The sequence below is a fragment of the Oncorhynchus gorbuscha genome, linkage group LG14 (assembly GCF_021184085.1).
Source record: "Oncorhynchus gorbuscha isolate QuinsamMale2020 ecotype Even-year linkage group LG14, OgorEven_v1.0, whole genome shotgun sequence".
Taxonomy (NCBI): Eukaryota; Metazoa; Chordata; class Actinopteri; order Salmoniformes; family Salmonidae; genus Oncorhynchus; species Oncorhynchus gorbuscha.
In genome coordinates, this window is record NC_060186.1 from 64,603,508 (window position 1) to 64,617,911 (window position 14,404).

The 14,404-nt window shown below is 45.5% G+C and overlaps 1 protein-coding gene across 3 annotated transcripts in view; it reads right to left on the reverse strand.

The window, feature by feature from the left end:
* LOC123995280 (serine/threonine-protein kinase PAK 5-like) overlaps positions 1–14,404 on the reverse strand; it is a 130,815-nt gene that overhangs the window by 19,140 nt on the left and 97,271 nt on the right. For all 3 annotated transcript variants that reach the window (XM_046298784.1, XM_046298785.1, XM_046298786.1), the window contains one exon: positions 1,356–2,246. In XM_046298784.1, the coding sequence (XP_046154740.1) occupies positions 1,356–2,246 (891 nt within the window). The remainder of the gene's footprint in view (positions 1–1,355; positions 2,247–14,404) is intronic.

Below are 14,404 nucleotides of genomic sequence, written 5' to 3' on the forward strand. Positions count from 1 at the left end.
ATATAGAAACTCATATACTCTGTGCCATGAAATCGGTATTTCAAATAAAAAACTATCCCAGTCCCCCTCTCTCCCTCCGTACCTCTCTTCCTCTGTCCTCCCCATCCCTCACTCTCAGCTGAACTGTGGTATCAGACTGATGGACAGTTTATCTCTTCTTCCTCTTCCCCCTCTCCTCCATTTCTCCCCCTCCTTCCCTCTGCCCCTCCCCTCCTCCATTTCTCCCCCTCCTTCCCTCTGCCCCTCCCCTCCTCCATTTCTCCCCCTCCTTCCCTCTGCACCCCTCCTTCCGTCTGCCTCCCCTCCTCCATTTCTCCCCCTCCTTCCCTCTCCTCCCACCCCTCCTCCATTTCTCCCCCTCCTTCTCTCTCCTCCCACCCCTCCTCCATTTCTCCCCCTCCTTCCCTCTGCCCCCTCCTCCATTTCTCCCCCATCCTTCCCTCTCCTCCCACCCCCTCCTCCATTTCTCCCCCTCCTTCTCTCTCCTCCCACCCCCTCCTCCATTTCTCCCCCTCCTTCCCTCTGCCCCCTCCTCCATTTCTCCCCCTCCTTCCCTCTGCCCCCTCCTCCATTTCTCCCCCTCCTTCCCTCTCCTCCCACCCCCTCCTCCATTTCTCCCCTCCTTCCCTCTGCCCCGCTCCTCCATTTCTCCCCTCCTTCCCTCTCCTACCACCCCCCATCCATTTCTCCCCCTTCTTCACTCTGCCCCCCCTCCTCCATTTCTCCCTCTCCTCTGAACTGTGTTATCGTAGCGTGTAGAGTTAATTGAATCTAGTGTGGATCCCGTAAAGGTAATTCTGTGTCTTAGCAGAGCCTTCCTCCGCTGGGGAACAGTAGATTAACTACTGAAACTAGATCCATCACACAGATAGAGGAGAGATAAATGTGTTGGAACTTACACACAGCACTGCCACACACACTTACCCCACCAGACATACCACAAGGTGTCTTTTCACAGTCCCCATGTCCAGAACAAATGATAGGAAACCTACATTATTATAGAGTCATGAGTGCATGGAACTCCCTTCTGTACTGTCTGTACTGTCTGTATTGTCTGTATTGTCTGTATTGTTTGTAATGTCTTATGTGTCAGACCCCAGTAAGACTAAGACTAGCTGTCTCCATTGGTGTCGGCTAATGGGGATTGCAACAAATCAAACCTATCAGTTTAGAAGGTACTTCATAGGGAAATGCTGCATATTACTTATCACCTGATCCAAATGATTACCAAAACAAGATGATTTATTATGTTGATAATAATAGAAAATAACAGTGCTAACATGTTCCCCTTGGTGTCATACCTTGGCATTCATATTTTCCAACACATGGAAATATACACACCAGCCCAGACGTACCTTGGCCATGGCCTGTGAGTTGGTGAGTGTCTCTGAGAGTCGTGGGTAGGTGTAGGAGTTGTAGGGGTGTGTCTGAGGGGGACTCTTAAAGACCCCGCTGGCCCTGTAGGGCACGTTGGGCTCCTGGAGGCCAGACCCCGACCTGGAGCGCTGTCTGATGGCCGGCGTGGGGCTGTTCTGCCTCACATATGACGACTTGGGCCTCTTCTCGTACTCATCTCTGGACACGCCGCTGTAGCTCCACTCGCTGTCCGGGTAGTTGATTTGCTCGCTGTGCAGCGAGGTGCGGGACGGCGTCCCCACCATTGACGCGTCCCGGTAGTCCTGACTGGACGAGCCACCTACGGACGCCCGGTAGTACCCCCCTGTCGTGGACCCGGCAGACCCCCCTGCGCTGCCCACCCCGGACCCAGATCCCACCTCGTCGGCCGAGCGCGCCCCCGCCACCTTGCTCTCCAGGTAGGTGTGGTAGTCCGGAGGCAGCTTGGCGTAATCGGCCTTCTGAGGCATGGCGTCGGGGTAGAAGGGGACGCGGGTGGCGTGGGTGAGGTGGCCGTTCTGTTTGGGGAAGCGGTAGTGTCTCCCCACGGCCCAGTCCCCATCTGGAGAGAAGCCTTTACCGTCCTTCCTGTAGGGCTCCAGAGAGAAGTCCCTACTGGGGGTGTCCAGGTCACAGGAGTACCGGGAGTAATAGTGGCTGAAGCCGTTCTCCTCGTTGGGGTGGGGGTGTTGGGGGTGGTGGGAGGCAGGTTTGGGGGCCCCAGCCTGGTGGGAGCCCGTAGGGCTTTCTTTACGTAGGGAGTTGGAACGTGTCACAGATATGCTGTCGAACTCTTCCAGGAGACCATTGATGGACGCATCCTTCGGGGGACGGTTCCCTCGAACTATGGTCTGTGGAACAGACAGTAAACACACAGTTAATTTACTGTAGCTACAGGGAGGGCACCATAGAAATATAATGGAATGGGAAGGCCCATTCTAGTCATTCTATTTCTATAGAAGGAACTACCTACCCATGCACTGTAGATGGATAACATGTAACCATGATGACAAACTCTTGTCTTCAAATGAATATATCTGTACTATCAATGGAAACATCAATCATACTTTTTCCATTGAGTAATATTCCATTGAGGTGCTGTGTTGCAGGTTAGCATTTTTCATCATGAATCATGTTCTGGAGGCAGCTCTGCAGAGTGGTCACTAGCTAGCACAGCCACAAAGTCATCAAATCTGATTTGAACCCTAACCCAAACAACACTACTAACCCTAATGCTTAACCTTACACTCTTAGAAAAAAAGGGTTCCAAAAGAGTTCTGTGGCTGTCCCCATAGGAGAACCCTTTTTGGTTCCAGGTAGAACCATTTTTGATTCCAAGTAAAAGCCAAATAACCCTTTTTGGTTCTACATAGCACATAAAAAAAAAAAAAAGTGTAACCTTATTAAATGAATACAACAAAGCACATTTGTACAATTTTGAATTTTGAAGGTGAAATCACTGAGTTCTGCCTCCAGGACCAGACTCATGACAATAAACATGAACCTGCTGCTGGGTATCACATTTGATGTTATAAAATGAAAACCAGAGAGACCCCCTGTCAGTGTGACTTCTTTAATACAGCCCCCTGTCAGTGTGACTTCTTTAATACAACCCCTGTCAGTGTGACTTCTTTAATACAACCCCCTGTCAGTGTGACTTCTTTAATACAACCCCCTGTCAGTGTGACTTCTTTAATACAACCCCCTGTCAGTGTGACTTCTTTAATACAACCCCCTGTCAGTGTGACTTCTTTAATACAACCCCCTGTCAGTGTGACTTCTTTAATACAGCCCCCTGTGAGTGTGAGTTCTTTAATACAGCCCCCTGTGAGTGTGAGTTCTTTAATACAACCCCCTGTCGGTGTGAGTTCTTTAATACAACCCCCTGTCGGTGTGAGTTCTTTAATTACAACCCCCTGTGAGTGTGATTTCTTTAATACAGCCCCAACTTGGCAAGTCAGTTAAGAACAAATTCTTATTTACGACGGCCTACCCAGGACAACGCTGGGCCAATTGTGCTCCACCCTATGGGACTCCCAATCACAGCCAGATGTGATTCAGCCTGGATTTGAACCAGGGACTGTAGTGAAGCCTCTGGCACTGAGTTACCAGAGGCTTCACTATCGCCGCGCCACTCTGGAGCCCTAAAATACAGCCCCCTGTCAGTGTGAGTTCTTTAATACAGCTCCTGTCGGTGTGAGTTATTTAATACAGCCCCCCTGTCGGTGTGAGTTCTTTAATACAGCCAGAATGGATGGAGAATGGTTGAAAAGAGCTACCCTGAAATGTGAGAAGAGGAGAAAGCTGAGGTATACTGAGAGAGACTAGGTTATGTCCCATTTCTTTCCCAAAAGACAAGCTTCAATATCGGTGGGAGGAACTGATCAGGGCACATCCATTAACGTGATATTGGGGTGCACTGCACTTACACCCCGCTTTTACACAGGCATGCACACACACAGTCATACACACACACACAGTCATACACACACACAGGCATGCACACACACAGTCACACACACACACACAGTCATACACACAGTCATACACACACAGTCATACACACACAGGCATACACACACACACAGTCATACACACACACACAGTCATGCAAACACAGTCATGCACACATACAGTCATACACACACAGTCATACACACACAGTCATTCACACACACACACAGTCATACATACACACAGTCATGCACACACACAGTCATGCACACACACAGTCATGCACACACACCGTCATGCACACACACCGTCATGCACACACACACACACATACACAGACACAGTCATACATACACACAGTCATACAGACACAGTCATACACACACAGGCATACACACACAGGCATACACAGTCACACACACACACAGTCATGCACACACACCATCATGCACACGCACAGTTATGCACACACACAGTCATGCACACACACAGTCATACACACACAGTCACACACACAGTCATACACACACAGGCATGCACACACACAGTCTTACACACAGGCATGTACACACACAGTCATACACACACACACAGTCACACACACAGTCATACACACACACACAGTCATACGCACACACAGTCATACACACACACACACACACAGGCATACACACACACAGTCATACACACACACACAGTCATACACACACACAGTCATACACACACACAGGCATACACACACACACAGTCATACACACACACAGTCATACACACACAGTCATACACACACAGCCACACACACACAGTCATACACACACACAGTCATACACACACACACACACACACAGTCACACACACAGGCATGCACACACACAGTCATACACACACACAGGCATGCACACACACAGGCATGCACACACACAGTCACACACACAGTCATACACACACACAGTCATACACACACACAGTCACACACACACACAGTCATACACAAACGCGCCAACACCAACTGCTGCTTAAAACTCCTAATGCAGCAGAAACAAGTCATGCACACACACAGCATTGCATCATTCCCCCAGGCATGCACCCACAGCCATGTAAGCTCAGTTTACATGGCTGCATCCTACACACACACAGTCATACACACACACACAGTCAGTCATACACACACAGGGGTTCATACACACACTGGCATACACACACAGTCATACACACACAGCCATACACACACAGTACACACACACAGTCATACACACACAGGCATGCAACAGCAGATCATCCAGGCATGCACACACACAGGGGAATCTAAGCAGTCATGCCAACACCAACTGTGTCTCTGCCATTGCTCAGAGGATCTGCATCTGAGTCTGTCTGTCTGTGTCTCTCTGTCTGTCTGTCTGTCTGTCTGTCTGTCTGTCTGTCTGTCTGTCTGTCTGTCTGTCTGTCTGTCTGTCTGTCTGTCTGTCTGTCTGTCTGTCTGTCTGTCTGTCTGTCTGTCTGTCTGTCTGTCTGTCTGTCTGTCTGTCTGTCTGTCTGTCTGTCTGTCTGTCTGTCTGTCTGTCTGTGGCTTTAATCTATGGATTTCACATGACTGGGCAGGGGCGCTGCCACGGGTGGGCCTGGCTCCCCAGTGGGTAGGCCTATGTCCTGCCAGCCAATCAGAATGAGTTTTTCCCCACAAAATAGCTTTTATTACAGACAGAAACACCCTTAGCACTACCCCCCTGGGCTGGCGTGGTTACACGTGGTCTGCAGTTGTGAGGCCGGGTTGGACATACTGCCAAATTGTCTAAAATTATGTTGGGGGGAGTTTATGATAGAGAAATGAACATTCAATTGACTGGCAACCTCTGCTGGACATTCCTGCAGTCAGCATGCCAATTGCATGCTCCCTCAAAACTTGAGACATTGTGTTGTGTGACAAAACTGCACATTTCTAGAGTGGCCTTTTATTGTCCCCAGCACAAGTTGCACCTGTGTAATCATCATGCTGTTTAATCAGCTTCTTGATATGCCACACCTGTCAGGTGGATGGATTATCTTATCTAACATGGATGTAAACAAATTTGTACACAGAATTGGAGAGAAATAATATTTTTGTGCATATGGAACATTTCTGGGATTTCATATTTCAGCTCATGAAACATGGGACCAACACTTTAGAAGTTGGGTTCATATTCCCTACAGTACTGTCCAGGGACACAGTGTGTTATGGTAAAGTGGTGGATTGTGCGCCTGCCACGGAGAAATGCAAGCTGGAGCTGACAAACGACTTATGCCAATACACATGGTACTTGACACACTATCAATACTTATCAATAGTGTTTTTATCAGGAGTTAGCAACATTGTGTCCTCGTAATGATGAGACCAATTTGAATACAATACAATTGAATACAAATATACAATTTGAATAATAATAATATAATATGCGTGATTTGAATATATTCTTTATTTGCACGAAGAACACTAAACAAACGTGCCGCTAATATATACGAGTGCTGACATGCAACTACACAGACAATAACCCACAAAACCAAAATGGAAAATGGCAACCTAAATAGGATACCCAATCAGAGACAACGATAAACAGCTGTCTCTGATCGGGAAACAATTCAAGCCACCATAGACCTACATTTACCTAGACAATACCAAACCCCAATAGATATACAAAAAAACCTAGACAAGTCAAAACACCCATACCACCCTCGTCACACCCCGACCGAACCAAAATAATAAAGAAAACAAAGATAACTAAGGTCAGGGCGTGACACATTGCTCTTGACGATCCACAGGATTTTGCATGTTTTTCTGTTCAAGCCCAGTGCCACCACACCTGATTCTACTACTCAGCTGTTCATCGAGACCTCAGCTGTTCATCGAGACCTCAGCTGTTCACCGAGACCTCAGCTGTTCATCGAGACGTCAGCTGTTCATCAAGACCTCGGCTGTTCATCGAGACCTCAGCTGTTCATCGAGACCTCAGCTGTTCACCGAGACCTCAGCTGTTCATCGAGACCTCAGCTGTTCATCGAGACCTCAGCTGTTCACCGAGACCTCAGCTGTTCATCGAGACCTCAGCTGTTCATCGAGACCTCAGCTGTTCACCGAGACCTCAGCTGTTCATCGAGACCTCAGCTGTTCATCGAGACCTCAGCTGTTCATCGAGACCTCAGCTGTTCATCGAGACCTCAGCTGTTCATCGAGACCTCAGCTGTTCATCGAGAACTCAGCTGTTCATCGAGACCTCAGCTGTTCATCGAGACCTCGGCTGTTCATCGAGACCTCGGCTGTTCATCCAGACCTCGGCTGTTCATCGAGAACTCAGCTGTTCATCGAGACCTCAGCTGTTCATCGGAACCATGAATGGTAGAATCAGGTGTGGTAGAACTGGGCTTGAACAAAAAAGGCTGCATAAACCTGTAGCTTGTCAAGAGCAATTGTGGTCATCCCTGAATTATATTTAAAAAGTATCTCTGATGAATGTACATTTGGTTGTACATTTTATATTTAGTGATAACTCACTTTTGTTAACAGGTAATGTAGTACTAGGCCTTTCTTCAGTAAACTTTAAGGTACATCTTTACGTACTGTAAATAGTTAATGGGTACATGTTGATTATTTGTGTATTTTCCAGGAACTTGCTTGATTGTCTTAAGAGAGATCATGGATATTTTTCCAGTTTACTCCATATTGGTTTAAATGGGTTTCTGGTTTTTCACTTCCCTGTGGAAAATCTGCTGTTAATATTAAATAAATACTAACAACTACATTATTTCTTTTGCCTTTTTTTTCCACTTAACTTTTTAATTGCTGCAGGGGCAGTATTGAGTAGCTTGGATGAAAAGGTGCCCATTGTAAATGGCCAGCTCCTCAGTCTCAGTTGCTAATATAGGCATTTTATTATTAGTATTGGATAGAAAACACTCTGAAGTTTCTAAAACTGTTTGAATTATGTCTGTGAGTATAACAGAACTCATATAGCAGGCAAAAACGTGAGAAATTCCACTTCCTGTTTTTTTTCTGGGGGTGGCAGATCTTCAACCAAGCTCTCATTGATATTACAGCGAGATATGGATGTGTTTTCACTTCCTATGCCTTCCACTAGATGTAAACAGTCAATAGAACTTTGTCTGACGACTCTAATGTGAAGGGGGGTCGAATGAGACAGGAAATAGTCACCACCGCCACGAGTTGACCATGCATTCACTATGCGCGTTCACAGGGGAAGTACCTGCGTTCCACCGGTCATCTGAAGTCATTCTATTTCTCCAGTTGGAATGTTATTCAAGATATATGTAAACAACATTCTAAAGATTGATTCAGTACACTGTTTGACATGTTTCTACTGACTGTTACAGAACTTTTGGACATTTGGTCACGTTATAGTGGACGCGCTTTGTGACTTTGGAATTGTTTACCAAACGCGCTAACCAAAGTAGCTAATTGGACATAAATAACGGACATTTTCAAACAACTCAAGCATTTATTGTGGACCTGGGATTCCTAGGACTGCATTCTGATGAAGTTCATCAAAGGTAAGGAAACATTTATCATGTATTTTCTGGTTTCTGTTGACTCCAACCTGGCGGCTAATTTGGCTTCTGTTCTGAGCGCCGTCTCAAATTATTGCATGTGTTGCTTTTTCCGTAAACTTTAAAAAAAATCTGACACAGAGGTTGCATTAAGGAGAGGTATATCTATAATTCCATGTGTATAACTTGTATTATCATCTACATTTATGATGAGTATTTCTGTTGAAACGATGTGGCTATGCAAAATCACTTGATGTTTTTGGAACTAGTGAATCTAAATAGCCAATGTAAACTCAGATTTTTTAATATAAATATTAACTCTATCAAACAAAACATGCATGTATTGTGTAACATGAAGTCCTATGAGTGTCATATGTTGAAGAGAATTCAAGGTTAGTGATTCATTTTATCTTTATTTCTGCTTTTTGTGAATGCTATATTTAGCTGGAAAATGGCTGTGCTTATTGTGGTTTGGTGGAGACCTAACATAATCGTTTGTAGTGCTTTCGCTAAAAAGCCTATTTGAAATTAGACACTTTGGTGAGATTAACAGCAGGATTACCTTTAAAATAATATAAGACACATGTATGTTTTAGGAATTGTAATTATGAGATTTATGTGGTTTGAATTTGGCGCCCTCTATTTTCACTGGTAATTGTCATATCGATCCCGGGAATTGGGATTGCAGCCATATTAACTTTTACTGCCGTTATGCTGTATTAGAATGTTGTATAATAATGTGGCATATGCCTTCCGGGGGTAAGAAATTTGGAAATTAAAAACAAAAAAACAATGTTTTAGGTGAGAAGTAGGCGTTAGTCTAAAGCTGAAAAAGAAAGGAAATTCAGGAGCACCACAATGCCAACTTCACCCATTCTCTACCAAGGTTCTCCAGCACACAGCTTTGACCTATTACAGTAGCTATGAAGTATGTTACGTACGCCTCTTGGGGGAGGGAACCTTAACCCCCCGCTATATCTCAACTCCCCCTGGAGTGAAAAATGTATGTGATCGTATGTGCGGGGGAATAACGACAGAGACAAAGAAAAATCATGTTTACAGGGAATTTATTATTCCTAACACACGGTACCAATACCAACATTGCTCCTGTAGTAGGTCAAAGCTGTGTGCTGAAAAACCTTGATAGAGTACAGGTGGAATATGCACTGTGGTGCTTATGTGAATTTCCTCTCTTTTTCAGCTTTAGACCAATGCCTACTTATCACTTAAAACATAGTTCAAATCAAATCAAATCAGATTGTATTTGTCACATACACATGGTTAGCAGATGTTAATGCGAGTGTAGCGAAATGCTTGTGCTTCTAGTTCCGACAATGCAGTGATAACCAACAAGTAATCTAACTAACAATTCCAAAACTACTGTCTTATACACAGTGTAAGGGGATAAAGAATATGTACATAAGGATATATGAATGAGTGATGGTACAGAGCAGCATACAGTAGATGGTATCGAGTACAGTATATACATATGAGATGAGTATGTAGACAAAGTAAACAAAGTGGCATAGTTAAAGTGGCTAGTGATACATGCATTACATAAGGATGCAGTCAATGATGTAGAGTACAGTATATACGTATGCATATGAGATGAATAATGTAGGGTAAGTAACATTATATAAGGTAGCATTGTTTAAAGTGGCTAGTGATATATTTACATCATTTCCCATCAATTCCCATTATTAAAGTGGCTGGAGTTGGGTCAGTGTCAATGACAGTGTGTTGGCAGCAACCACTCAATGTTAGTGGTGGCTGTTTAACAGTCTGATAGCCTTGAGATAGAAGCTGTTTTTCAGTCTCTCGGTCCCAGCTTTGATGCACCTGTACTGACCTCGCCTTCTGGATGATAGCGGGGTGAACAGGCAGTGGTTCGGGTGGTTGATGTCCTTGATGATCTTTATGGCCTTCCTTTAACATCGGGTGGTGCAGGAGTCCTGGAGGGCAGGTAGTTTGCCCCCGGTGATGCGTTGTGCAGACCTCACTACCCTCTGGAGAGCCTTACGTTTGAGGGCGGAGCAGTTGCCGTACCAGGCGGTGATACAGCCCGCCAGGATGCTCATATACATGTGTGTATATGTGTGTATACTTCTGTTGAAGTCGGAAGTTTACATACACCTTAGCCAAATACATTTAAACTTTTTTTTCACAATTCCTGACATTTAATCCAAGTAAAAAATTCCCTGTCTTAGGTCAGTTAGGATCACCACTTTATTGTAAGAATGTGAAATGTCAGAATAGTAGAGAGAATGATTTATTTCAGCTTTTATTTCTTTCATCACATTCCCAGTGAGTCAGAAGTTTACATACACTCAATTAGTATTTGGTAGCATTGCCTTTAAATGGTTTAACTTGGGTCAAATATTTCAGATAGCCTTCCATAAGCTTCCCACAATAAATTGGGTGGATTTTGGCCCATTCCTCCTGACAGAGCTGGTGTAACTGAGTCAGGTTTGTAGGCCTCCTTGCTCACACATGCTTTTTCAGTTCTGCCCAGAAATGTTCTATAGGATTGAGGTCGGGGCTTTGTGATGGCCACTCTAATACCTTTGACTTTGTTGTCCTTAAGCCATTTTGCCACAACTTTGGAAGTATGCTTGGGGTCGGTGTCCATTTGGAAGACCCATTTGCGACCAAGCTTTAACATGATGATGATGTCTTGAGATTTGGCTTCAATATATCCACATAATTTTCCATCCTCATGACGCCATCTATTTTGTGAAGTGCCCCTCCCTCCAATGCCTCCTGCAGCAAAATAAAACCACAACATGATGCTGCCACCCCTGTGCTTCATGGTTGGGATGGTATTTTTCAGCTTGCAAGCCTCCCCCTTTTTCCTCCAAACATAATGATGGTCATATATAGCTAAACAGCTATATTTTTGTTTCATCAGACCAGAGGACATTTCTCCAAAAAGTACAATCTTTGTCCCCATGTGCAGTTACAAACCGTAGTCTGGCTTTTTTATGGCGGTTTTGGAGCAGTGGCTTCTTCCTTGTTGAGCGGCCTTTCAGGTTATGTTGATATAGGATTCGTTTTACTGTGGATATAGATACTTGTGTACCTGTTTCCTCCAGCATCTTCACAAGGCCCTTTGCTGTTGTTCTGGGATTGAGTTGCACTTTTCGCACCAAAGTACGTTCATCTCTATGAGACAGAACGCGTATCCTTCCTGAGCGGTAATGACAGCTGCGTGGTCCCATGGTGTTTATACTTGCATACTATTGTTTGTACAGATGAACGTGGTACCTTCAGGTGTTTGGAAATTGCTCCCAAGGATGAACCAGACTTGTGGAGGTCTACAATGTTGTTTCAGAGGTCTTGACTGATTTCTTTAGGTTTTCCCATGATGTCAAGCAAAGAGGCACTGAGTTTGAAGGTAGGCCTTGAAATACATCCACAGGTACACCTCCAATTGATTCAAATGATGTCAATTAGCCTATCAGAAGCATCTAAAGCCATTGCATTCTTTTCTGGAATTTTCCAAGCTGTTTAAAGGCACAGTCAACCTAGTGTATGTAATCTTCTGACCCGCTGGAATTGTGACCTTGAATTATAAGTGAAATAAATCTGTCTGTAAACAATTGTTGGAAAAATGACTTGTGTCATGCACAAAGTAGATGTCCTAACCGACGTGCCACAACTATAGTTTGTTAACAAGACATTTGTGGAGTGTATATATATATATATTCTATAGTTAATGCATTGTGCCTTGTTCCTACTGTACAGTATAACTGTATTCAGGAGTTTATACATGTAACTGTGCAGCATCAATACATCAACAGATACACATGACAGACAGCCCTCTCCCCTGTCTGTCACCTAATTGCTACATAGTACATACTGTACTGTATGTCATCTACTGTCACATAAGTCCCAGACTGTAGGAAACATTTGTTGATCGAGACATGTCCTCAGAAATGCTCTAGTAAACACAACCTCGCACCAACAACCATTTGTGGTTTGAGTTGTGGACTCTCTACCCCTTTCCCCCTCTCTCTCTGGTGTTCCTCTCTCTTCCAGCCACCTTGCTACCCCATTCCCACACCTCTGACCCTGCTCCCCCTCTCACCCTGTCTTACACCCTCTCACCCTCCATTCCACTCCTCTCACCCTCCATTCCACTCCTCTCACCCTCTCTTCTACCCCTCTCACCCTCCATTCCACTCCTCTCACCCTCTCTTCTACCCCTCTCACCCTCCATTCCACTCCTCTCACCCTCATTCCACTCCTCTCACCCTCTATTCTACCCCTCTCACCCTCCATTCCACTCCTCTCACCCTCTCTTCTACCCCTCTCACCCTCCATTCTACTCCTCTCACCCTCTCTTCTACCCTTCTCACCCTCCATTCCACTCCTCTCACCCTCCATTCCACTCCTCTCACCCTCCATTCCACTCCTCTCACCCTCTCTTCTACCCCTCTCACCCTCCATTCCACTCCTCTCACCCTCCATTCCACTCCTCTCACCCTCTCTTCTACCCCTCTCACCCTCCATTCCACCCCTCTCATCCTCTCTTCCCCGCTCACATCCTCTCTTCCACCCTTTCACCCTCTCTTCCACCCTCCATTCCACCCCTCTCATGCTCTTTTCCACCCCTCTCACCTTCTCTTCCACCCCTCTCACCTTCTCTTCCACCCCTCTTAACTTCTCTTCCAACCTCTCACCCTCTCTTCCACCCTCTCGTCCACCCTCCATTCCACCTCTCTCACCCTCTCTTCCACCCTCTCACCCTCCATTCCACCCTCCATTCCACCCCTCTCACCCTCTTTTCCACCCTCTCACACGCTCACCCTCCATCCCACCCCTCTCACCCTCTTTTCCACCCTCTCACACGCTCATCCTCCATTCCACCCCTCTCACCGTCTTTTCCACCCCTCTCATCCTGTCTTCCACCCCTCTCACCCTTCATTCCAATCCTCTCACCCTCTCTTCCACCCTCTCACCCTCTCACCTTCTCTTCCACCCCTCTCACCTTCTCTTCCACCTCTCTCACCCTCCATTCCACCCCTCACCATCCATTCCACCTCTCTCACCCTCTCTTTCACCCTCTCACCTTCTCTTCTACCCCTCTCACCTTCTCTTCCACCTCTCTCACCCTCCATTCCACCTCTCTCACCCTCTCTTTCACCCTCTCACCCTCCATTCCACCCCTCTCACCCTCTCTTCCACCCACCTCACCCTGTCTTCCATCCCTCTTACCCTCTCTTCCACCCCTCTCACCCTCTCTTCCACCCCTCTCACATTCTCTTCCATCCCTCTCACCTTCTCTTCCACCCTCTCACCTTCTCTTCCACCCTCTCATCCTCTCTTCCACCCCTCTCACCTTCTCTTCCACCCCTCTCACCCTCTATTCCATCCCTCTCACCTTCTCTTCCACCCTCTCATCCTCTCTTTCACCCCTCTCACCTTCTCTTACACCCCTCTCACCTTCTCTTCCACCCTTCTCTTCCACCCCTCTCATCCTCTCTTCCACCCCTCTCACCTTCTCTTCAACCCCTCTCCCCCTTTCCTGCTTCAGGGAAAAAGCTGTGGGGACTCAGCAGTGCAATGAACTGGAACTCAAATCAAATCAAATGTATTTGTCACATACACATTGTTAGCAGATGTTAATGCGAGTGTAGCGAAATGCTTGTACTTCTAGTTCCGACAATGCAGTAATAATCAACGAGTAATCTAACTAACAATTCCAAAACTACTACCTTATCCACACAAGTGTAAAGGGATAAAGAATATGTACATAAAGATATATGAATGAGTGATGGTACAGAGCAGCATAGGCAAGATGCAGTAAATGGTATTGAGTACAGTATATACATATGAGATGAGTAGTGTAGGGTATGTAAACAAAGTGGCATAGTTTAAAGTGGCTAGTGATACATGTATTACATAAAGATGCAGTAGATGATATAGAGTACAGTATATACGTATACATATGAGATGAATAATGTAGGGTATGTAAACATTATATGAAGTAGCATTGTTTAAAGTGGCTAGTGATATATTT